Source organism: Enhydra lutris, unplaced genomic scaffold (assembly GCF_002288905.1).
Source record: "Enhydra lutris kenyoni isolate GAN:26980312 unplaced genomic scaffold, ASM228890v2 scaffoldscaffold9, whole genome shotgun sequence".
Lineage (NCBI taxonomy): Eukaryota > Metazoa > Chordata > Mammalia > Carnivora > Mustelidae > Enhydra > Enhydra lutris.
Genome location: NW_019154093.1, coordinates 6851330 through 6878105, shown reverse-complemented (window position 1 = coordinate 6878105; position 26776 = coordinate 6851330). Strand labels below are relative to the sequence as shown.

The 26776-nt window shown below is 35.6% G+C and overlaps 1 protein-coding gene across 1 annotated transcript in view; it reads right to left on the bottom strand.

Annotated features, from left to right (window-relative positions):
- Positions 1-1307: 1307 nt before the first annotated feature.
- Positions 1308-26776, bottom strand: part of LOC111142969 (zinc finger MYM-type containing 4) — a 148977-nt gene continuing 123508 nt past the window's right edge. Inside the window, exons 22-30 of the mRNA XM_022496327.1 lie at positions 25862-26041; positions 25418-25512; positions 19655-19826; positions 19382-19477; positions 17139-17290; positions 9029-9140; positions 7339-7587; positions 4917-5046; positions 1308-4026 (exon numbers count right to left, since the gene is read on the bottom strand). Of these exons, the coding sequence (XP_022352035.1) occupies positions 3819-4026; positions 4917-5046; positions 7339-7587; positions 9029-9140; positions 17139-17290; positions 19382-19477; positions 19655-19826; positions 25418-25512; positions 25862-26041 (1394 nt within the window). The 3' untranslated portion in view covers positions 1308-3818. The remainder of the gene's footprint in view (positions 4027-4916; positions 5047-7338; positions 7588-9028; positions 9141-17138; positions 17291-19381; positions 19478-19654; positions 19827-25417; positions 25513-25861; positions 26042-26776) is intronic.

Sequence of the window (26776 nt, the reverse complement as noted above, 5' to 3'; positions counted from 1 at the left end):
ATGAAAGAAGAAGTGGGGAGATGTATATTGCTGTATAGTTGTCTTGCTCCCAAATCATGGTATTTAACCATTACTAAGTAAATGAAATTTCATTTCATTCAATTGTGGAAATTTCCGCAATTGAAAAAAAAAAGTATATAATGTATTTCCTCCTTCTTTCAATGTATTAAGTTATCAGTGGATTTCTGTGATGTCAATTACGCTTCATATGTATATAAGCATGAGTAAAGAACTTATGATTACATAAGGCACTTAGTTATTCTAAATATTTGATTCAAATCATATAGGATATTATGTTTTGCAGAATTGGAAGCACTGGGGTGCCTGGGTGGCCCAGTAGGTTAAACAAGCAGCTGCTGTTGGCTCAGGTCATGATCCCAGGGTCCTGGGATCGAATACCAAACTGGGCTCCCTGCTCAGTGGGGAGTCTGCTTCTCCCTCCTCTGCTTGCTGCTCCCCCGACTTGTGCTTTCTGTGTGTGTCAGATAAATCAGTAAAATCTTGGGGAAAAAAAAAAAAAGAATCGGAAGCACTGAACTTAGTGAAAATACAGGCTGCAGGAAGGGGATTAACCTTTATTTAAAGTCTTGCTATATGCCTAGCAATGTTATGATAAAAAAATCTATCACATCCAAAAGCCTAACATGTGCCAAATTCATAAAAGTTATTCTTATTCCCACTTTATAAGAAAACTGAGGCACACAGTAGTTAAGTGATTTACCTAAAGCTATACAACCAGTAAGTAGAAAGACTAGGCTCCAAAGCCTCAGATCTTCCTATTCTGTAACAATGCCTCTCATTGACTATTCTTTCAACAATGATAATACACAGGAGGAACTAGTGAATTAGTGCTTAATTCTTTCCTCAAATTTCAACTCACTACCACAGTGAACTTTTTTATTTGCATGGAAAATTAAATTCTGAATTTAATAGAAAGCTGGGATTCATACGTAGAAATTCATTTTACTTTAGACTTCTTGGAAAACTCCTGTTCTACTAAATTAGGAATGCCAAAAGGCAGTAGACAGAAACAGTCCATGTGGAATTGATAGTGGGTTTGCACAATACCCAGATAGAGTGAGAGTTGATGGAAAATGCCATTTAGTCTCACATTTCCAAATTACATATTTATCCTTAAGAAATAGATATATGTTCTTTATCCCAGTCTCACAATTTCAGAATCATTCAAGGTGAAATGATGCAAACTTTGTAAATCTCAAAAAACTTTGCCTGAAATGAAACATATACCTATAGGATACCTGGTATTTCTAAGCTTTCAAGGGTCTCCCTATAGTTAATTAACTAAAAATGGGAACGAGTCTTTTGATGGAAAAAGAAAACAAGTGAAAAGACTTCGCAATGAAACAATATGCTTACTGCACTAAGTAAAAACCAAATAATTTATTTACTGAAAACTGCTCTCTCTTAGTAATATACCATCTGTTGGCTCATACACGTAAGGTTAAACAGAAAAAAAAATATTTAAAATTCGTTCAAGACAAAGAAAAGGAATAACTCACCCATCAAATACAAATATACTATTTTATTCTAAGGGAATATTTCTGTAGTTTCTGCAAGGGGAAAACCCAAAAGTGGTTAAAAAACAAAAAAGAACAGAAAGGATAATTTAGATGTTTTGCTTGTTTGATGTTTTTTTTTTCCTCCCCTGGAAATAAAAATGCAATATTACATAATTTTAATAAAATTTTAAAAAGCAAATAGTCTGACACACATATCAACAGCTACGCTTATGAAGAATGACCAATAATTAATCTAGATTTTCTTTTACGTATTAATTTAGGGTCTGGACAACTCTGTGGACTAACATGCAATTGAAGTCCTGATACAGTCATTGACCTGGGTATTAGCTGTTCTCAGTTAAAAGATACAGATTTCTTTTTTTCTCTCTGGTGTTTTCTAACAAATGTATCTACTATGCCAACAATATTTGTTCTTGATACAACTACAGAAGGGGAAATGTTAGTGTTTATACAAACCATAAAATTTGTATAGTGGGGGCTATTACAACTGATGTTTCTGGATAGTTTATTGGCAGACTTATCAGACAATCCAGTTGCTTTTCCTCCATATCAAACAAGATCTGGATGTAAGAAGTTTTCCAGTCAGAAATGACAAACACAGATGGAATTAATCATACAGAACTGGGGCAGATTTACTTCTTTCACAAAGTTCCTGGTAACCAAAACGAAATTTGTTACAGGCAGAGGGACAGAACCATCAAGTATACAACGTCAAAAGGCCTACTTTTAAACTTTTATTGTACTTAAATGACTTTCATTTATTTAAAAAAAACCAAAACACCTGCCACCCCCATCTAAAAAATGGGATATACTGAAAAGTCTTTCAAGGTTAAAATTTCTAAGAGGCTTTTTGGACTTCTTGCATTTCTATTACAAGGTCAAATTCACCTCAGCTAAAGAAGTTCTGTGATTGGCCAACATCATAAAAGCTTTGAGTCAAACTTTTCTGGGGGTAGAAGCTGAGAATGGAGATGAGGGAGATGGATTGATATGCCAAACACACCTATGACTTGCAATCTTCAAAGAACTACTAAAACAGCTAGAGTTTGGAATAATGCTGTAAGACCTGCTGTGGATATGCGAGACAGTCAATGTCTTTGTATCCTAACCCCAGAATCCATATTTTCAAGTTTCTTAGGGCAATAAGATCATCTTCCAAATGCTTTATAGGAACATACTAGGACCTTTTCTACCATACTTCTGACAGCTAAGTAATACTGTGTCTTTGTGGAATCACTCACAGGTTTGCCAGAGTAAGGAGAGAGACTATTCTTTTTGAAATGACAAGGGCCTCCAGAAACTGGTGCAAAAGACAAAATAAGAGGATCTGGGAAACAGGAAGATAAAACAATGAGAGAAAAGCTGCCATTTGGGGATAAAATGAAAACAAAAGAACCCCCATTTCTGTGTACCACAGCTCATGCTATGAGACAGCAGCAATAAAGGCTGACACCCAGAGAAGAGGGCATTTTAGTGGGTTTTCTACAAACATTTCAAGACACTTGGGGTCTAATGGGCTCCACAGATTTTCTGTGTGCATAATCAGTTCGTGGAGTTTCAGCCCCTTTACCTCAATTTACCCACATTTAGACCCACAGGTGAGAAGGCTAGACCCAGAAAGTGAAGGGACACATTACTGTGTGAACAGCAGTGAAGGCCTTTTTCCCTGATGTGAGGGGCCCATGGCAAAAGCACCAGAGGCTTCTATCCTTCACAGAACTGGCTTGGCAGTGAAAATCAAAATCAAGACCACATCACTCTCTACCTTTTAAAAAAAAGTTGAGTATTTTTATTGGGTCTTCAAGTCTGGGTCCCACAGTCCTTATCTGATGTCACTCTTAGCTCTGCACTGATTTCTCCCCTGACGTGCACACAGGGCTTGCCCAAGTAGCCTACTGCAGCCAAGGTTTGATTCCAAAGCTACCTCTCTAAGGTCTAAGGTTACTATGGTAGAGTTTTATACAACAGTTTTCCTTAAAAATATTCCACAATTTGTTATTCCCAAACAAAATAAGATTATGCACCACTCAGAGAAATTGGTTAGTCATTCTGAAGATGTCTAAGAACTCTATCACTGCCAAAGAACATTTCTCAGGTTCATATTCTTTCCTTCAGTTTTCATTTGTACATCCACACTGTGGTTCACGAGTCATCTGTTTTCCATTATCTTATAATCAAGTCAAGAGGACTTGGACTTGTACATCGTTTTCCAAAGCTGGATGCATTCACAGTTTGGTGCATACCCATGTGTATGAAAATAGGAACCCCACTTCCACTTTAATCTGATAATTCAACATCAGAGTCTTCTGATTTGGCTTTGGCAAGTTCTTCGTGTACCTCCCTCACCATGAGAATACGTGTTAACATGGTGTCCAGGGTCCCAGGGTCTATCGGGAATGTGGAGTACCACATGGGACTATTCGGAACACAGGAGCGCTCGGGTTGCAGGTAAAACACATCATTCCTCTGCTTCACACTTTCAGAACTATCCACAGGGAAAAAAAAAAAGAAAGAAAGAAACTAAGGAAATTGGGGATCAGAAAACGTAGGAAATATGTAACTACTCTTTAATATAGTGGCTCTCGCCTTTTTCCCTACTGTGACTAATGTCATAGATAAGCGATGCACCCAGGGAGATAAGTAAGTTTACAAGCACACTCCCCCTGGTGCAACCTGTGACTGCACATTTTCTATACTCACCGGAGGTGAGTATAATGTTAACAGAAGACAAAGTATAAGTTGTTCATGAACTTTAGTATTTAAAACATTATTAGGAGCAACAAAAAATTCAACTCACATATGACACTATGGCTGAGAACCACATATCCTCAGCACCCACTAACCTGGAATGATCCCCAGGAGCATTCAGTACACATTACCACGGGGCAAACCCAGTCACTACATTTCTCTGAGAAAAAAGTGCTTTAGTGTGGCTCCTATAACTCTAAAGTCTTAAAGTTTCTATAAGAGAAAGACCATTCAAAAAATAGAAATTCCTTAAAAATAAACTGTTTTTCTATTTACAGGTTTAGGAGTACAACCTCTCCTCTAAAATTTTTCCTAAATAAATAGCAAAATCACAACATAGTTATCACATAAAGGGTGAGCAACAGTTGTAAAGATCAAACAATAGCTGTGATTCTTGCTTTTGAAGAAATTTTTAGAAAAACAATTATCAAGATAAAGCAGTTTGGTTTTGGGTCCAAAATCCAGGCAGATATGAGAAAAGGGACAAAAAGGAGATTAAAGGTATACCTTTGTCTAAAATTGTATTTCTGATATTCAAGTATCTTAAATCATGTTAATCATGTATCTTAAAACATGTCAACTACTCTTTGAACTGTGCTGAACCTAGTCCGGAGGAAGGCTGCTTACCATTTTGACAGGTAAAACTCATAAAGTCGGACTGGACATCGTAATGGGTTGTCAGTATTCTCTGCCATCTCCACACCCACTGGAACCTCATCATCTTCATTTCGTTTCCTTTTGCCAACAGTTAGTTTATCTTGAGATGGGAAATAATAATCAAAAGATTAGAAGAATCTTTTCTTCCAGTCTCAAGACAGGCAATGAGCTTTGTTTCCAGTCAGAACTGTCAGTCCCTTCTCCTCCCACGAGCACTGACTGAGCACCTATGGAGGCCCTAGACAGTGTTTTAAGTACTGCTTAATAGGACTGAACAAATCAAAGCCACTGTTCTGTAAAATTTATGTTTTCCAGCTCACCAAAACGGGTGTAGCATGGCAAATAGCATGGTACTAGAGAGTTAGGTCCTAATTCTGAACCTGATTTTGCTATGAAATTTCATCGGGTATATCTTAAGCCACAGCAAGATAAAGAAGGGGAAAAAAAGGGTTCTAAGTGCTCTTCTCCAGAACAGACCAAGAGAGAAGTTGTCACCTCTTTACTTGAAAATACTTTTACTGGGGGCATCAGAGTCCAGTGGGCATTATCAAGTTTCTTCTAGCTGTCACAGTATTATGAAAAATGGAATCTTTGTTGGGAAAAGGAATTCTAAGTTGACCATTTGATAAGAAAAGGGCAAGCCCTTTTTCACCAACAGAATTTTGTAGAGACCAAGGGTTATCAAAAAGAAACCAGGGTGAAGACATGGAAAGTAGAGCTGTTTCTTTCCCACTTTCTCCATTCAGGCTTTAAGAGAATATTAGTGGGTGGTGGATCTGAACCTGAAGAAAAAGGTTTTCTTCTTTTCTTATAGCTGCTCTTAATAGGTGGCAAAGAACTTTCCCCAGCTTCCTGCATTAGTTATTACTTAAAATTCACCCCAGTTTTCTATTTAGAGGGTACCTAAATATAAAGACTCATTCATTCAGAAAAGAAGCTGAACTTACTACCAGTTTTGTAAAGCACCTCATCAGAAAACAGGGAAATGTTACCTGATTGCCTCTCCCTGCCCCCAATATCAATTAAGAGCATAAAGTGGGCTATATATGAGCAAAATAAAGGAGACAGGACATAGTCATGGGGTGAGAAAGCATAATGGTGTTACATTTTCTAAAGGAAAGGAGCAACTGAGAGAAAAGTTAAAACAACCATGAACATCACAATTATTCTTTACAGAGTTTAGTTTCAGTAATTTTTAAAATCTCACATTCAAAACATATATATATTTCATTCTTATCCCAAGAAAGTAACAACTTGACTTTTGGAATTTTAGAACTTACAATTTTGGTTAGAATTAATATGTTTAATTTCTAGTTCCATAATATGTTAGTTTTTTTTAAATGTTAAAAACAAACTACTACTGAGTAGGCTGTTTTGGCAATGTAAGACCATAAACCTTCTAAGAAAATTGTGACCGCTGACATTACTCCACCATGTACTAAACTGATACAGATCTTCCCTGACATACAATGGGGTTACAACCTGATAAACCCACCCCGAACAAAAATGCATTTAATACATGTAACCTTTCAAACACCATAGCTGAAACATGCTCGGAACACTTATATAGCCCACAACTCAGCAAAAATCCCCTAACACAAAGGCTATTTTACAATAAAGTATTGACTACCTCATGTCATTGATTAAATACAATACTAGAAAGTGAAAGGGCTGACTGGGTACAGAATGGCTATAAGCATACTGTCTACCCTTGTGTTCCTTGGGCTGACTGGGAGCTGTAACTGTTGCCACCCAGCATCACAAGTGAGGATCATATTGCATTCCACTAGCCCAAGAAAATACCAAAATCCACATTCAAAGTACAGTTTCTACTGAATGCATGCATGTAGCGTTTTCACGACTGTAAAGTTGAAAAATTATTAAGTCAAACATCATCTGCATACTCTAGGCCAGGTTTTAAGTTTCTTCAGAAATTGACAGTTAATATTAACTATAAAGAGTTTTAGTTAACTATTTTTTTAACTAAAAATTAACTAAAAATCAATCAATCAAAATTTAGAAGTAATAGGTTTAAAAATTAGGTTCCTTTAAACTAGCATTTGGGTGATCTATTGCCTCTAAATCAGTGATTCTGATTCTTAGCTGTGTGTTTAAATTCTCTGGAAAGTTTTACAATGCAGATTTATTTGGGCTCTATTTCTGACCATTAAATCAGAATTTCTAATTTAAAAGCCAACAAAAGTACAGCGAAGCAAGTGATCGTGGCAAGTCTTTAACCTAGCCTTGGCAATAAAAAAGCATCTATACTTTAAAGCTACATACAAAGCTACACTCTTCCATGTCTAGAATTTTTAGTTATCCTTCTGTGGTAAGTCTCTATTTGCATACTAACCAGACTTCGAATAAAAATCTCACAAACTCCACCACACACCTGGTTCTGACTCCTGCTTTTGTAAAGGTGGAAAGAACCTCAGATATGTCATCTTGGTGCTATACTTCAGAGTCCTAGTCCGTCTCATCACGTGGGCAAAGGAAAGCTTCAAGTGTTCAGTCACATTCTTGAGTTGAAAGTATTTGGTATTGAAGAAAAGGAGGGTGTTCAAGAGGACGATGGGTGAGTAGGCGCCCAGCTGTTTGCACTCCCACAAATGCTCTTCTTCAATGCGAGAGAACATGTAACCTGCACCGAAGAAGGGGGAAAGCAGTAACAGTACTAAGCTCCCGCTAGACAGGACCAAGTAATAAATTCTCAGACAGGATTATATAAAGGAAGTGACCCATTGTTCCCTTCTCCCCTCCTCCCTTCTATGGAAAATCAGAAAAGGCACCCCAAAGAAAGAGCAGATAAGTCCAATGAAGCAGATGCCATGAGCAATCCCCTGAAACAGTTTTAATCTATTGTTATTTTAGACCAGGGTTTGGCTAACTTTTTCTGTAAAGGGCCAGATGGTAAATATTTCAAATACTGTGGGACACAGAGGCTCTGAACAACTCTGTTGTTACCAAAGATGGGGAGCAGCAGACAATACAGAAATAAACAGGTGTGGTGTGTACCAATAAAGTTTACTTATACACGGAAATTTAAATTTCATACAATTTTAATTTTCATTTGCCACAAAATATTACTCTTCTTTAGATTTTCTCCAACCATTTGTAACTCATGGACTATACAGAAACAGGCAGCAGGCCAGATCAAGCAGTCTGCAGACTCCTGTTTGAGATCATTATGCTTACTGTTAACTGGTTCAGTTTCATTTTAGCTCAGATCATTAAAAGGCAGCTAGCTCCCTCCCTCCCTCACACACCCTCTTATTTTAAATTTCATTAAGAGTGACTACTGTGATGACTTATATGGGATTCTTTTTGAAAAGCAGGAGTCCTACAGAAGAATTAAGATGAGTACAACTTTAAGCACACACTCCTCATGACAGCCTTTAAACGCAGGTCCCTTCCTGACATTCTCACCAATCCTCTTTGTTGCTGCTTATGCATTCTATTCTTGGGAGACTAACCACAAGCATGAATTTATTACTTCCAACTCTTATCTCCCTTGTCTCTTCTTTGGATGCTAAATGCATCAAGACACAACACTGCTCAGAACGCTTCAAAGGTGCTCTCTGCCCAAAAGGGGCACAAAATCCTAAACGTCACATTCAACCTCTCTGTTCACAGCCAAGGAGCCTAAGACCAGGAGTAAATCAGGAAGTTGTCCAACAACGTATGGTCAAAGATAATTCAACGATGAAGACTTAACTCTTCTAACAACCAGTACAGGGCACTGATAATGAACTACTGAGGAAGGTCCACTGCAAATGGGTATAGTCTAGAAGTAAAGTGTATGTCAGCTGCTGGTATAGTGTTCAACTTCACTGACACTACCAAACCAAAAATGGCTTCTAAAAAGTAAATACAACTTCCAGTTTTACTTTTGTTACACTGTATGGAAGTTATAATTTTACTAAAATCAATAATAAACCAAAGAGTTTCTCCTCAGAAGTCCAAATATGCTATAAATTAAGACAGAAATATAAATGAACAATTTATAAAAAGATAATCATAAAAATTAAGTACTTTAGGAAGGCATATCATGAAAAGAATCAAAATAAAAGAAAGCATCCTACCATTAGGAAGTATTGTAGGTTCCCATATTTTCAAGAGTTTGGTAAGTTCAATCATAAATCTGGAATAGGGCTCAGTAAAAATGTTATCTATTCTACCATTTTCAAACAGGTACTACAAGAGAAAAAATGGAAACATATATGTTGATACAAAGAAAACACAAGCTTTTTAAAAAAGATTATTTGAAGGAATAAAGTTTACCATTAATTTTTGCCCTTAATATTGTGAAACATTTTAAGGAAACACCTTGAAATACCAGGATGCAAGCTATAAGGTCCTTTTCATATGAACTATCAATATCCCAACCACTGAGCTTGCAAAGTAAAATTTTCTATTTCCTTTTTAAAACATGCATGATACAGAATAATTATAATAAATACTACAAGTACCTTTTACTCAGTTCATGAAACTGATATACTAAAAACTGGTTCTAATTTGTATTTTCCAAATCATTTTTCAAACTAACAGGATCTGAATGCAAATGTACTCTCAGAAGTTTTTAGTTTTTTAGCCTAGTTACAAGATCACTTCTTAAAATAATTCAGTTAGCTAGTGTCAGGTGACCTAAGCATACCCAAGTTTTAAACTACAGCTCTCAGTTCTCTGTACTGCAACCCAGCCTTCAAAAAGTTCAAGTCTAATTATAGGATATAATACTATCCTAATTCATCAAGAATCATTTCACAGAATGGGAAACATGAAACAACGTAGGTAAAGTACTGCTAAAAAACATCTTGAGGGTACAGGGCAGGTAGATGACATCACTCAGGGAAATAAAATGAGCATTTACAGAACAACACAAGGTATAATTACATGCCGAAAATCTTCTGCTGTTTTTGAGATTCGGTATTTTTAACTTATTTTTCTATGGCTATTTTGGTTTTCTGCTCTTCTATCCAATGTATGACCTGGAGAAAAACTTTAGTTACATTTGTTCTGGCTAGTGAAAATTATATGCCATTTCAACATACATTCTTAATAGGCCTCTTCAAAAGCAATTCATGACATTGCCAGATTACAGTTTTACTGTTGAGAAGTATTCACCTTTTTCTTCTTTTAATAATTTTCACAACCTAAAAATATATATCCTCATTACAGAAAAAAGTTAAAATACAGAGAAAGTAGAAGAATGACATACTCCAACTCACTAGATATTAGAAATACAGAGTTGAGTTTTATACCTTTACTCAAACACATGAATCATATAAAATAAAAGTTTTAAAAATCACTTTCCCCCTTGGACCAGGAAAAAGACAAAATTGCCTGTTCTTGCCACTTCCATTTAACATTGTATATGAAGTCCTAGCTACAATAACCAGGCAGGAAAAACAAAGGCATTCAAATAGGAAAGGTTCTAAAGAGTAAAACTACCTGTTTATAAATGACATAAGCCTATATACAGAAAATTCTAAATACATACACACACATGAAATTGTTACTAGAGTTAATAAATGAATTCAGCAAAGTTAACAGGATACAAACAACAGAAAAAATCACTTGCAAAGAACAATCCAAAAAGGAAATTAAGAAAACAATTCAATTTACAATTGTATCAGAAAGAATACTTTAGAATAAATTCAACCAAGGAGGTACATGACTGACACACTTCAAACTACCAAAAAAAAAAAAAAAAAGTTAAGAAATTAAAGAATACTTAAGAAAAACATCTCATGGGGTGCCTGGGTGGCTCAGTGGGTTAAAGCCTCTCCCTTAGGCTCAGGTCATGATCCCAGGGTTCTGAGATCAAGCCCTGCATCGGGCTCTCTGCTCAGCAGGGAGCCTGCTCCCCCCTTCTTTCTCTGCCTGCCTCTCTGCCTACTTGTGATCTCTGTCTGTCAAATAAATAAATAAATAAATAAAATCTTTTAAAAAAATCTCATATTCATGGATCTGACAAGAATACTAGTAAAATGGCAATATTGCCAAAGGCAATCTACAGATTCAGTGCTATCCTATCAAAATCACAATTTTTTAATTTTTTATTTTTTTGCAGAAAGGGAAAAGCCAATCCTCAAAGTCATATGGAATTGGAAGGAGCCTTGAAGAATCACACTTCCCTATTTCAAAATTTAGTGCAAAGCAACAGTAATCAAAATAGTGTATATTGCCATATGATTAGCCATACAGACCAATCTATTAGAATTGGAAGTCCAAAACAAACACATGTCAAATGATTTTCAATAAGGATGCTAAGACAGAACATTCAATGGAAAAAGAACAGTCTCTTCAACAAAAGGTGATACCTACATACCCAGTTATCCCTAACTCACATGTATCCCTACCTTGCATGAGATTTAAAAAAGAACTCAAAATGAATCAATGGCCTAAACATAAGAACTAAAACCATAAAACTCTTAAAAGGAGACAGAGGGGTAAATTTTCATGAATTTCAATTTGACAATGGATTCTTAGATAAAACACCAAAAAAGCACAAGTAACAGGAAAACTGAACATCAAAATTCAAAATTTTTATGTGTATTTTTATGCATACATATGTATACTAATAAGAGAATGAAAAGAAAACCTGGAGACTAAGAAAAAATATTTGCAAATCACATATCTGATAAAGAGTTTAATATTCAGAATATAAAAAGAAATCCTACAACTCAACAATAAAAAGACAAATGACCCAATACAGAAATGGAGCAAAGGACTTAAATATTTATCCAAAGAGGACAGAAAGAAATGGCCAACGAGCACATGAAAAAATGCTCAATGGCATTTAGTCATTAGGGAAATGCAAACCAAAACTACAATGAGATATCACTTCACAGCCATTAGATGACTATTAAGAAAAAAGGAAATTAACAAATGTTGGCAAGGCTATGGAATACAAATAGAACCCTCATACACTGTTGCTGAGAACATAAAATGGTGCAGCCACTGTAGAAAATGGTTTGGTGGTTTCCCAACAAGCTAATCATAGAGTTACTACATGACCATGTGATTCCACCTGTAGGTATAAGACTCAAAAGAACTAACAACAGACAAACAAAAAATCCTGTACATGAATGTTCACAGTTCGTTCACAGTATCATTCACCTTTCGTGAGAGCCAAAAGATAGAAACTTGCTCAAATGTCTATGAACAGGTGAGTAAATAAACAAAATGTGGTATACCCAAGAATTAAATAATTCGTACATCAAAGGAGTGAAGTACTGATTCATGCTACAACATAGGTGAACTCTATGTTCAAAGAGGCCAGACACAAAAGGCCACATAAAACTGTGTAATTCTATTCAAATGAATAGGCAAATCCATAGAGATAGAAAGCAGATTTATGGTTGCCAGGGATGAAATGGAGGAGGTAAGAGGAAGTGGCTACTTAATGGGAATGAGATTTCCATTTAGGGTATTAAAGTTTAGAGCAACATAGTGATGAGATTGTACAACATCCTGAATGTACTAAATGCCACTGAACTGTACACTTCAAAATGGTTGTTTTATGATAGTGTATTTTATAATATAAATATTGCACTACACTACTTTAAAAATATATGTCTCTAAGAGTTTTCCATGTAAATATAAATAAAAGCAATTCACTGCTTTTTAACTACTCTACAGTATTCAACAGTACAGACAGGTTATAGACGATTGAACCATTATTATTTTGATGAACATAAAGATGGTTTCCAATTTTTTGCTGTTAAAAACAATGCTACAATGAAAATACCAGTACATATGTATGTACAAGTGTGTGCATTTCTTTGGGGAAAAATACTGATCAATGGATTTACTAGACGGAAGAATCTACATGCATTTAAAGTTTTGTTTTGTTTTGTTTTTAAGATTTTTAAGTGATCTCTATATTTAACACAGGACTCAAATTCATAACCCCAAGACCAAGAGTTGCACACTCCACTCACTGAACCAGCCATGCACCCCTCCATCCATTTAAAGTTTTAATAGTCACATCAACTTGCCCTCTGAAAAGGCCTCCACGCAAGAAAAACGTACACCTATCTTCACTAATACTTGGTATTATCAAACTTTTCAATCTTTCAATTTTTAATCAGCCTAATGGGTGCAATTTTTCTTTCGTTATAGTTGAACACCCTTCATATTAGAGAGGTGGTCCACCAAAGTAATCGTAAGAACAGACTCCAAAAATAAACCATATGGATTCATATCCTGGCCTTACCAATTACTACCCTGGGGACTTCAGGCAAGTTTTAACTCACTGTGCCTCAGCAGAAAATGGTGATGATGAGAGTCCTTACACATCAGAGGGGCACACTAACAAATAAATGAGTTAAAATATGAAATAAGTTTATATTAATACATAGCAAACACAGTAAATGATTGTTAGGCATTTCTGTACATTATGTCTGTTGGCTGTTGATTTTCCTTGTTACTTGTCTATTTGTTTCTTTTGTCAATCATTCCCCTTCTTGGCTAATGTTAACAGTGGTGGCCCAGGTGTTGATATTACAATTGAATTTAGTTTATTTCTTTACATTTTTATGTATTTCCAAAATTCTTTACAATAAGCATAATTATTTTTATAATCAGAAAAAAAGAAGCACATTTGAGATGCCAACATAAGTAACTTTTTAAAATTCTTTACAGTTAAGGAAAAGTTATTATTTGTCAAAATTGGTAAAAGGCTCATAATATTTATTTTCTAAAACAATCAGCTGACAATTTTTTAACTTACATAATCTTTTTAATAGTATTTTATACTCATTTGTAACTATAAACATGATAAATACACTAGGAAAAACTTTCATAAGTTCATGACTTGTCTCACAAATTAGAGAGTATTTTATAGGTACCAGAGTATTTGGTATGCAAAGCAGTCAAATGTTTTTGACTGAAATCACAGCAACAACGTTTTGATTATATTCAAATCAGAACAGGAATCACTACCACACTTGATATCTCTATTGATAAAACCAGAAAATGTTCCTTAGATTCATAATATCATAAACTCTACAAGTACAGGAAGTCTGCTTAGAATCTTCACAATTTTTACCTAACCAAAACGCACACAGAGGTAATAAATTTTATTGGTTGAAAGAACCTATAAAAGTCCTCTCATATGCTGATTTTAAAAATATCTTTTACAATCAAGAAACTGAACCAAAATATAAAGGGAACAATAATTAAATAAGGAAAGTACTCTTTTGAATCTAGGGAAAGTGAACGCTGCTTGCATAACTAGATACCATCGCAAACGTTATTGATCAGAAATATACTTGTATCATGTACAAAAGTGAATTTCAGATGTATTAAAGATAATCTTAAAAAAATTTTTTTAGAAATAAATTAATGAGAATTTGAGTAATTAAAAGTAGGAAGTCCATACTAAGCAACACAGAAAAACCAGGAATTTTAAAGGGAAATAAATGCTTATTATTAAACTATGTAAAAATGAAAAATTTTTGAATGGCAAATATACAAACAAAAACTGGAAGACAAAAATATACTGGAAAAACCTGTTTCAAGCATTTACATCAGAGTTCCTATCCCCGACATAAAAGAGATCCTAGAGACGGAAAGGAAAAATCTGAATGACCAGCAGCATAAAAAGATTCTACTTTATAAAACTGGAAAATACAAACTGGAGCCTAGGCCATCAGAATAATAAACATTAAAAAGAGGAGAATTCAAGAAATGGGCATGCATAACACTGCTGGTAAAGCTGTAAATTAACCATTCTGGGTAGTAAAATGAAAATCTATATTTGGGGGTGCCTGGGTGGCTCAGTTGGTTAAGCATCTGCCTTCAGGTCTGGTCATGATTCAAGGATCCCTGGATTGAGCCCTACCACCTCTGGCTTTCTGCTTAATGGGACGTCTGCCTCTCCCTCTCTCTCTGTCCCTCCCCCCCCCCATACTCTGTCTTTCAAAAAAAAAAAAAAAATTTTTTTAAAAAAAAAAAAAAAAAAAAAAAGAACGAGGGGCACCTGAGTGGCTCAGCGGGTTAAAGCCTCTGCCTTCAGCTCAGGTCATGATCCCGGTGTCGTGGGATCAAGCCCCGCATCGGGCTCTCTGCTCAGCAAGGAGCCTGCCTCCCCCCCTCTCTCTGCCTGCCTCTCTGCCTACTTGTGATTTCTGTCTGTCAAATAAATAAATAAATAAATAAAATCTTTCAAAAAAGAAGGAAAGAAAAACCTATATATGCTTTAACCTAAAAATAAAAGCGCTAGTTCATCAGACATTCAAGTAAAATATTTACTAAAGCACTGTTTTGTTTTGTTTTTATTTGAGAGAGAGACAGTGAGAGAGAGCATGAGCGAGGAGAAGGTCAGAGAGAGAAGCAGACTCCCCGCGGAGCCGGGAGCCCGATGCGGCACTCGATCCCGGGACTCCAGGATCATGACCTGAGCCGAAGGCAGTCGTCCAACCAACTGAGCCACCCAGGCGTCCCTAAAGCACTGTTTTTAAGAATAAGGGGGAATAACCTGAATACTTTAAAAGAAGAAAGGGTGAATAACTGGTATATTCATATTCTGCAATATTATGCAGCTTGCCTTTATAAGGGAAGCAATTTGATTTATACTCACCTGGAGGGACACACAGATTGAGAAAAGTAAGCTGCAAAAGAATGTGTATGGTAACAACCCCATTTTAAAAACTAAACACATCTAAAACATCTATACACATTCATAAATGTGTGGCACAGAAGGACAGATTGAACACTGGTTATCAGAGACTGGGAATGAAAGAGAGAAAACTACCCTTTTATGCGTTCAACTCACTGTTTTAACAGTTACACTGAGCACACACTACTTTTATAATTTAAAAACAAAACTTTAGGAATGAATGCCTAAATAAAAGAACATCCTCCCCACCATACAAATGGAAGAAAATCTGGCAAATAGAGAAAAAAAAAAAATTAACGACACCCAGAGCCTTACCACCCGAGATGATAACCACTATCAACATATTTTGGTGCATTTCATTTTATTATATACTTATAGGACTGGTTTTTAAATCACTGTATGTTAACATATACCAAAGCACACAGAATTCATACTCTCATTTTGTTCATTTAGTGCTTTAATATTATATTCTTACATGTTATCAGAAGTTACTTTGTGAATAATTTTTATTGGCTACATAATATACAACTTTACAAATATACCATAATTTACTTAAACATAATACTCGGGCTGGGGGTGCCTGGGTGGCTCAGTGGGTTAAAGCCTCTGCCTTCAGCTCAGGTCATGATCCCGGTGTCGTGGGATCGAGCCCCGCATCGGGCTCTCTGCTCAGCGGGGAGCCTGCTTCCTTCTCTCACTCTCTCTCTCTGCCTGCCTCCGATCTCTGTCTGTCAAATAAGTAAATAAAATCTTAAAAAAAAAAAAAAAAAACTCTAGGGGGCATTGAAGTTATTTCTAATTTTGTGCAAACGATGTCTGAACTTCAGAGTATTAGCCCTATCAGACTCCCAAAAAGTATTACTGGCAAAAGAGTATGAACATTCAAAAATATTCCTGAAACGTGTTCAAAACTGCTTTCTAGAAAGTGTGTACTAATTACCAACAGCTATGAAGGCAAATTCCCTTCACAGAATTCATATCAACAAAAACTGTTATAATTTTTTTGCTAATGTGATAGACAAATAATGGCATATCTTTTTATTTTATTTTAAGATTTTATTTCTTTACTTGAGAGAAAGAGCACATGAAAAGACAGAGGAGAAGCAGACTCCCTGCTTAGCAGGGAACCCAACATTGGGCTCGATTCCAGGACCCTGGAATCATGACCTAAGCTGAAGAGAGCTGCTTACCTGACCGAGCCACCCAGGTACCTCTGTTATTTTAATATGCATTTAAAAAATTTTTAATGAAACCACATGATTTACATAAACACATGTACACATACAGTCACCTATGTCACTTTTTGTGAATTTTGCTATTTTTGCCTTTTTTGTCCATAACTGAATAAAATGCACTATCCTCAATTTCTGTTCCTCTACTAACAGTCTCAATTTGGCTTATGATATAATCAAGACTTTTAAATCAGGGGAAGTGGTTCATTAAGAACAGAGTATAAAAGCAATACCAAACGACCACATACACTATAATTTTTCAGCTCGAATCACAAGAGCTATCAAAATTATTAAAAACGCAATACATTTTAGAACAATTACTGAAACTGATACCTGCTGAATTCCAAGGCACAAGTATAAGATACTGTCTGGATCATATTTTTCACCATTTGGTCTCCGCACCTCTTGGATAAACTGGCATAAACCCAAACTCAACTCAGCGAAAGTGCAGGACAGAATATCTTCCTTCAGCTTGATAGAACGGACTACGGAAAGGTAGAAAACATCTGAAATATTAACTTATTAAAAAACATTAACTTATGAGAAACACAGTAACATTATTCATTGAAAAACTACTGACTACTACTGTGGGCTCAGGCACTGTAGCGTACACTGGTGAATACATGGATTACAGATAAACCCGATCTCAAGGCTTTTTCAGTTAAAGAAATAAAAACAATGCAGTGCACCATGTGTAACAGGTGCTATGACAGGGGTTGAATTTAAGAAGGATTCTAGGAAAGCAAATGAGGACCATCTATCTGACAGGGAAGGGTCAGGTGAGATTGTGGAGGATGCGACACAAATGCCAGACCCTGAAAGGTTTAAAAGACTTAAACAAATGAATAAAGAATTGTAATCTAAGGACATAAAAATATTCACCAAAGCATATTCCACAAAATACTAGTAACATGAGAGCTGGAGAAAACCAGATTTCTAAGATCTGATAAATTCAGAAAACAGCAGCATATTATATCTGTGTCTAAAGAATCTTCGAAGATATATAAAAAGAGGTTTATTAAAGGTTCTGAGAATATCTGTATAAAAATGCTGTGTAACTTACTCTAACTCAGATTAGAATAAAGAACACTTCAAATAACATACAACATCTTCATGCCCCTAGAAATGCTGGAATACAGAAAAATGAAGATTGAGGGGACTCAGATGTAAAGGACAAAATCAAGAAGGGTAGATCAGGATAGATTGTCGTAAATCTAACCTAGCATATTAAAGCTTTGAAGACAACTAGGAACTGAATTAATTTTACCAGGAGAGTGACCCAATTTGATTTGCAGAGATCCTAGAGAAATTGCAGATCCTACAATTTGATATGTAGAGAAACTACTCCAGTAGAGACCCTACTTCAATTCGGATTAAAGTGGAAGCACTCTTTCTAGTCACCGCTCCTCTGGATTTAGACAAGTTTGCATGTTTTCAAAGACGCACTTGAGTTTCCCTGATTTGGTTTTGCAAAAGGTAAATGGTGGTTCAGAAGGGCAAGGACCATGTTTGACCTTTTCACCGAAGTAACTAACTACCATGCATGGTACATACCTGGTACATAAATTCAGTACTTTTTGGATGAATGAATAGCAGAAATGAGTAGGCATCTCTTGTGGTTATCGCATTTAGGCCTGGTAGTCTAATATAATATTACCTCTCCATTCTCCCTACCCCTTTCTTCTTTAAAACAAAGATTGCTATGGTTCAAACTGGGAGTTAAAGGGCCTAATAAACCTCCCTAACAGAAGTATACTTTTATCACTCAGCAGAGATTACACATGATCTGCAGGAACTCAGTGAGTCAGTCACAGACCACAGCAGCCAGTAACTGCTCCAATAAGGAGAGTGACATGTACCTAAAAGCCAGCAGGTAGACTGAGATGAAGCCAAGAGTGCACGCAATTACCTGGTTGTTAAAAAGAAGGTATAGTTGGAAAGAGGCAAAATATCTAGTGACAAAGACATATTCATCCTTTCTTGCCATGCCCATCTCATTCCACAAAGATTACAGCAAGCATCTTACATAAAACACAGATAATAAAAAAGGAAAATAAAAACTAAAAACAAAAGTTTAGAATAGGAACTTCAATACCAGGGAGGAAAAAAGTTAAAGTAGGCTCTAAAATTAAACACTGCTGCTCTATGTGAATTGTTTATTGGGTCCCAAATTTCCTGGCACCCAGTCTCACAGAGGTTATTATTAGGAAAAATTCCCACAGAAGAGGAAGAAGGCTTTTCCAGGTATTTTTCTCAACACCACCACCAGAAGCAGAAGTGTTAGACTGGGTTCCACGTGGGTTACTTTACAGATAAGGGCTCAAGAATACAGATTTGAGTCACCCACATAATGTAAGAGAAAGGAACATAATTCCTCGTATTTGTGTAACAGATTCATGCCGATACAACCTTACCTTTATAACAAGCTCTTTATAATTGAGGATATTAATTTCTCTTTTACCATAAAACTCCAAATTTTAAATAATCTCAAATATTCCCATTTACTAATTTAAAATTGGCAATAATATTAAAAGCGATTCAGAGAATTCAGACTACAAAGAGAGAAATGATTTTACCTCTACAGCCTGGGTCTGAGGATTCTTGAGGGAGTGCATGGTCTTGAGAACTTCCTAAAGAGTCAGAACACGGGCTAGATGCAGCATGTTCAATACCTGACAAGAAGAGAAAAAGAAATAAGAAGTTTAAATAAAAATGGGGAAACTTAACACCAAAACCAAAGTTTTATGCAGTTTTTTACCTAGTAGGTATCCCTTTTGTATAGACTGATGGCTTGAACTATATAACCCCAACCCTCTCAATCAAGACACAAATTCATGCTGTGTATTTACCGCCACATTTCAGATCCCCCTGCTCTTCCTTGGCATTTTTCCACTGAACCCAGTTCTTCCAGGCATTTACCCCATACATGTATTTCAGTGTCATCCCAGACACTGAACACCCCTGAAAGGCTCCTTGAATAAGACTTCTGGGCTCCACAGCTACTATAGACTTCTTCCGTCCCTGTAAGAATTTCAAAAATTCACAGAATATAAAATTTAGTTCTGAATCTTTAAGAAACACAGTTCTCAATGAAAGAAGGGAATAAATTTACAGAACACACAATTAACTATCAGACCCTAAAGATTCAAGTTCTTCAAGCTAGAAAGAGTTTTAGAGGTTAATCAAAACCGCATGAGGAAAGAAAAAAAGAGAGAGCTGAAATGCAGAACTCTAATAATTTCTAACATTCAAGTACTCACTATGTTCCAGATACTGAACCCACCCAATGAGGTATGAATAACCGTTAGTACCACTCAAGTCTACTTCATGGAACAGATGAGCAGATCCATTCTGGGATACAAAAAAGACCCCATATATTCTCTAATTACAATTAAATCAAACTAGAAACCAATAATGAAATGATGTTAAGAAAATCCTCAAGAATTAGAAATTAAACAACACATTTATAAATACCCATGGTCAAAGAGGAAACCACAAATGCAATTAGAAAATATTTTGAACTTCAGTGAAAATGAAGACATCAGTTTTTCCCCCACAGTGCTAAAGCTTACAATGACATTTATAATATTAAAATGTTTCTATGAAAAATAAATCAAAGTCTAAATTCAAGAATCAAAGCTTTACTTTATGAAACTAGAAAAAAGTAGACCACATTAAAACCCAAAGTAAGAGGGGCGCCTGGATGACTCAGTCAGTTAAGCATCTGGCACTTGAGTTCAGCTCAGGTCATGATCTTGGGGTCATGAGATCAAGCCCCACATCAGGCTCTACACTGGGCATGGAGCCTGCTCACCTGCTTGGGATTCTCTCTCCCTCTCCCTATGTCTGCCTTTCTCTCTCTGTCTCTACCCACACACTAAAAATAAATAAATAAATAAATAAATAAATAAATAAATAAAATAAAACCCAAAGTAAGGAAAATTAAAGAAATAATAAAAATAAGGAAAAAAAATCAATGAAAATGGGATAGAGAAAAAAATAATAAAATTAAAAGGCTGGTTCTGGGGTGCCTGGGTGGCTCAGTGGGTTAAAGCCTCTGCCTTTGGCTCAGGTCATGATCCCAGGGTCCTGGGATCGAGCCCCGAATCGGGCTCTCTGCTCAGCGGGGAGCCTGCTTCCTCCTCTCTCTCTGCCTGCCTCTCTGCCTCCTTGTGATTTCTGTCTGTCAAATAAATAAATAAAATCTTTAAAAAAAAAAAGCTGGTTCTTTCAAAAGATAAAAAAAAAATCAATACATTTCTAGCTGGAATGATCAGGGAAAAAAAGACAGAAAACATAAATTACCAATATCTGACCCTAGATACATTAAAAGGGGAGTTAAGAGAATGCTGTCATGCCCATAAACTTAATAAGGCAGATGAAGGAATTTCCTGAAAGATATAAACTAACAAAGCTTGCTCTAGAAGAGATAACCTAAACAGCCATAAACATTTAATTCATAGTTTAAAACTTTCCTACAAAACCCCTGTAGACCCACCAGTTAAATTGTATCAATTTTATTTTAGAAAACAGAAAAGGAGTAAACATTAACTCACTGTACAATGCTACCATTATGCTGAGAACAAGGCCAAAGAATCATTAAAAGACTACAGATCAATCTCTCTCTTCAATGGAAACATTTATAAAACCTTAACAATATATTAGCAAACTGAATCCAGCAACAGACAGAAGAATAAATACATCAGAAGAAAGTAAGGTTTATCCCATGAATGCAAAGTTAGTTGACCGTTTTAAGAATTAATGTATGTCATCATTTTAATAGACTCAGAAAGGAAAAACCAGGTAAGTATCTCAATAGATTCAAGAGAGCCACCTGACAAATTTAACACAAATCATGATAAAAATTTTCAACAAATTAAAAATAGAAGAGAACTTCCTGCCTGATAGGGGCCATCCACAAGAAACCTACAAGTAATATCACAGTTATTATGGCAAAACTGAACACTTGCCCTAAGATTGAGAATAGGCATGAAGATCTGCTCTCATCACGAATATTTCAACACTGTACTGAAGTCAGTACAATACATAAAAAAAATCCCAGCTAGTACAATACATTACAAAAGAAAAGAAAAAAGAAAGTGCATTACGATTGGAAAGGAAAAAGTAAAACAATCTTTATTCACAAATAACAGGATTGTCTAGGTACAATATCCTAGATTTCAATCGAGCAAAATCATAGTACATATAATCGATAAAGAAAAAGAAATCTTGGGGTGCTGGGGGTAAGCACCCAACTCTTGATTTTGGCTCAGGTCATGATCTCAGGGTCGTGAGATCAAGTCCCACCCACAGTGGACAACACTCGCAGCAGGCGTATCTCCTTGAGATTCTTTCCCTCTCCCTCTGCCCTTCCCCCAGCTTGTACTCTTCTCACTCTCTCTCTAAAATATATAAAATTTTTCAAAAAATAAAAAGTATCATGTTAACTGGAATTTAAAAAAAAATTTGAAACAAAAAAAAAATATATATATAAAGAAATAAATTAAAAATAAAAGAAAAAAATCTCTATTTTTGTATGAGAATGAACACCAGAGAATGAAATTAAAAATACTACTACTTAAAACAGGATCAAAATAAATTTCAAATACTTATTAGATAAATTTAGCAAAGTATGAGACTTGAACAGTATGAAACACTTGTTGTTGTTGTTTTATAAAGATTTTATTTATTAATTTGACAAAGAGAGAGTACAAGCAGGGAGAGCAGCAGATAGAGTGAGAGGGAGAAACGGGCTCTGCTGAGCAGGGAGCCAGATGCAGAACTCGATCCCAGAACCCTGGGATCACACTTGAGCCGAAAGCAGCCGCTTAATGAACTGAACCACCCAGGGGTCCCTAAAATACTGCTGAGAGAAATTAAAGATGATCTAAATAAAGGAGAAAAATACCATCTTCATAGATCAGACAGCTCAAAATTGCTAAGATACCAATTCTCTGCAAACTGACCTATGGATTCAGAACAACCCCAACCAAAGTTCTATCACGCTTTTTTGTAAAAACTGACAAGTTGATTCTAAAATTTATATGGATATGCAAATGATGATTTTGAAAAAGAACAAAGTTCAAAGACTTACACTCCTGATTTCAAGACTCATTATAAAGCTACAATAATCAAGAATTTCGTACTGTATTAAAATATACAAAACAGACATATTAAAATAGACATAGTTCCCTATTCAAGGGAACAGAACAGAAATTCAGAAATAAACCGACACATATATAGTCAGCTGATTTTAACAGAAGTGCAACACAGGGGCGCCTGGGTGGCTCAGTTAAGCATCCAACTCTTGATTTCAGCTCAGGTCATTATCTCAGGGTCTTGGGATCAAGACCCACATCAGGCTCTGTACTTAGTGCAGAGTCTTCTTGGAATTCTCTCCCTCCCCCTTCCCTCTGCTTCTCAAATAAATAAATGTTTTTTGGTTTTTTTTTTTTTAAGTGCAATGTAATTCAATGAGGGAAAGCATAGTCTTTCCCAAGATGGTACTAACCAACTGGACATCACAAACAAAAACAAGAAACCTTGACATTTTACTCAATTCATACATAAAAATAATCTTGGAATGACACATATAAGCTAAAGTATAAAACTAGAAGAAAACATAAGAGAGTATCTTAGTTCTCACAGGTTAAGCAAAGACTTTTACATGGAATACTAAAAAGCATGAATCATAAAAGAATAAAAAATTGATAAAAAAGGACTTTTACAAAATCACAAAAGTTCTGCTCTTCACCATTAAGAAAACAGAAACGAAGTTGCAGAATAGGAACAAAAGTCATGTCTGAGAAAAGAATTACGTCCATAATAAAGAACACAACTCAGTGAGATGACAAACAACCCAGTTTAAAAAATGAGCAATAGTTCTAAACAGACACTTTACAAAAAATATAAGAATGACAAATATGCACATGAAAAGATGTCCAACATCATCAGTCATTAGGAAAACATAAACTAAAGCCACAGTGAGATACCACTACACACTGGCTAGAATGGCTAAAATTAACTGACAATACCAAGTATTAGCAAAGTCATGGAGCTGATTGGAACTCATACATTCTTGATGGGAATTCAAAATGGTACCAGCTATTACTTTGGAAAACCATTTGATAAGCTTTCTTACAAAGTTAAAAACACACATACAGTAAAACCTAGCAATCCCACTTCTGCGTGTTTTTCCTCAAATGAAACTGTATGTTCAGACATTTATATCTAGAATGTTCATAGCAGCTGTATTTGAAATAGCCCAAACCTGGAAATAACCCAAAATTTCCAACCGTTAAACAAATTCTGGTTTGTCCATACAATGAAATGCTACTCAGAAATAAAAAGGAATGAATGGCCTTCTGATACATGAAACAACATAAGTGAATCTCCAAAACATTATGCTAAGTGAAAGAAGCCAAACAGGGAAGACTACAAATTATGTAATTCCATTTATATGAAATTTTTAAAAAGGCAAAGCAGTACCATTTTGCATCAATTTGTAAAGGAGATTGGTGGTTATCAGGAGCTAGAGAAAATTGATTCCAAAGGTCATGAGGGAGGTTTTGGGACAGTGGAAGAGCTATGGTTATGGTGGTAATTACATACTGAATATGTATGTTGAAGGCCATCAAATTTTATACTTAAAATTTATAAATTTCTGGATCCAATTATAACTCCAAAGAGATAATTTTTTAAAAATAAGGCTATTAGTCTTTCAGTTTTAGTATGGAAAAATCCTATCAATATAATAAACAGTCCATGTGAATTTCACTATTATACTATATTATAAAAAATAATAAACTTCATTGTTATATGTAAAAAAGAAAAAAAAACTAAATTTAGAGACTTTAAAAAAAGTGTACAACAAGGATTATAAAAAACTTTTTAAAGTAAAATAGAACTAAACACCCTCGATTATAAAAACAAAAGAAAAAGACCATGATAAAAGAAATACAAAGTAAAAGGTAATGGTCTTTTTTTAACAATAGCTGTCTGTCATATTATTGTTATTCTGAGTTCATCAATTATAATACAAATACATTTAAAGAATTTTAAAAATTCATTAAAATGTAATAATTATGTGGCACATACAAAGGCATTGTGTCATACGCTATTGTGGAGTGGCAGGAATGCTGCCCTTTCTTGTGTCTGTATGGCTGAAGTCTGGACCATGAGTAAGTATATGCTCCTAGCTCATCAGACCCCAGTAACTCCAGAATGACTTACTGTAACGCAAGTGAGTAACAGAACAGAGTAACAAACCATCCACTAGTAAACTGCAAATTTTCCTGGTAACACTTCTATCGGATGGGAAAGTCTTATAATGATGATCCAGATGATGACAATTGCAACAAACACTGAGCAGCTACATAATAACCACATACTAAGCATCTGCCATGTGCTGCCCTAGAAAACTTATCTTAGCAACTCTATTACCGAAACATCGAGGTTTACACATCCCTTTAAAATATTCAAAAAATACAGCTCTTGATTATACGAAACAGAAATAAAGGCACAAAACTACAAGACTGTGTAAAACAATGTATGGAATTCACTAAAAAACACCGAAGGAAAGAAAATGGTAAAAAAATTAAGCTACTGCTTACTCTTCGTCTAGGCTGAGGGAAGCCATCTCTGTGTCGTCGTCTTGTTCGGGAACGAGCCTGGATTCCCTGTCCTTTATTCAGCGGGTCAAAGGACTCTATAATAATTAGCAGAAAGCAAAATTTGAGGTAAATAACTCACAGATTTATATAAAGACAGACTGGGGGAGGAAATATCAGGTAATCATCTCTATATTAATTATTTTGTTCATGATAAAATAACTTATTTATATTCTTAAGAGAAACAAAGGATATAGCACTTAAAAACTTTAAAAATCAAGGAAACCTCCTACATGGTTACTATGGAAAGGTTAAAAAAAATTAACCATTTATTATTTAACCTTCAAAGGTAGGGATCATTTGTGTCCTAGATTATTACACAGTATATCTGCTTCATAATGTCAACACCAATATTCTAAAATCAAGAGTATTTTATGTTACACAAACCAGATGGAAAATCTGCTTCCAGATCCTGCTCAGTTTCCCCTTTTGAGAGCGGTTTCAAGTCTGAATCAGCCTCTTGTACAGCATTTGACTTTAAGGCATAATGATTCAACTCTTCCTCCCAGCTATGTGGAGTAGATACTGCCTCTGATTCAAGGTCACCACTGTATGTACTTCCTTGGTCTGAAACAGACAGAAAACAAACTCAAAATAAGACAGACTCTATATAGCTGAGAAACCTTCTTGAACTCCAGAATAACAAAACTGAGATATGATTGCTGATTTAACTAGGTACACTAAAGAATGAAAACTTCTTCACCAGCCTCACAAAAACTGGCTTCATATTCTTGGTATACACTTTAGAGTATTATCTCAATTAGTCCTTAAAACCAGTATGTGAGGGGTGCCTGGTGGCTCAGTTATTAAGTGTCTGCCTTCGGCTCAGGTCATGATCCCACGGTCCTGGGATTAAACCCCACACTGGGCTTCCCTCTCAGCTGGAAGCCTGCTTCACCTACCCCCAGATGCCCTTCTTGTATTCCCTCTCTCACTATCTTTCTCTCTCTGTCCAATAAATAAATAAAATCTTAAAAAAAAAAAAAAAAAAAACAACCCAGAAAGAAAAAAAAACAGTATCTGAGGTACCTTTTATTATTCGCATTACATATTAGCATACACAAACACCTGATGTAACCTACAAGTAGCTAAAATTGCAAATATTAAATCCAAGGATACTAATACTTTATGATTTGTATTACTAAATATTTTCTTTTAAAGATTTTATATATTTATGAGAGAGAGAACACAAGTGGGGGTTGGGCAGGGAAGACGAAGCAGCAGACTCCCTGCTGAGCAGGAAACTTGACAAGAGCTCTATCCCAGGACCCTGGGATCATCGCTTGAGCTGAAGGCAGATAC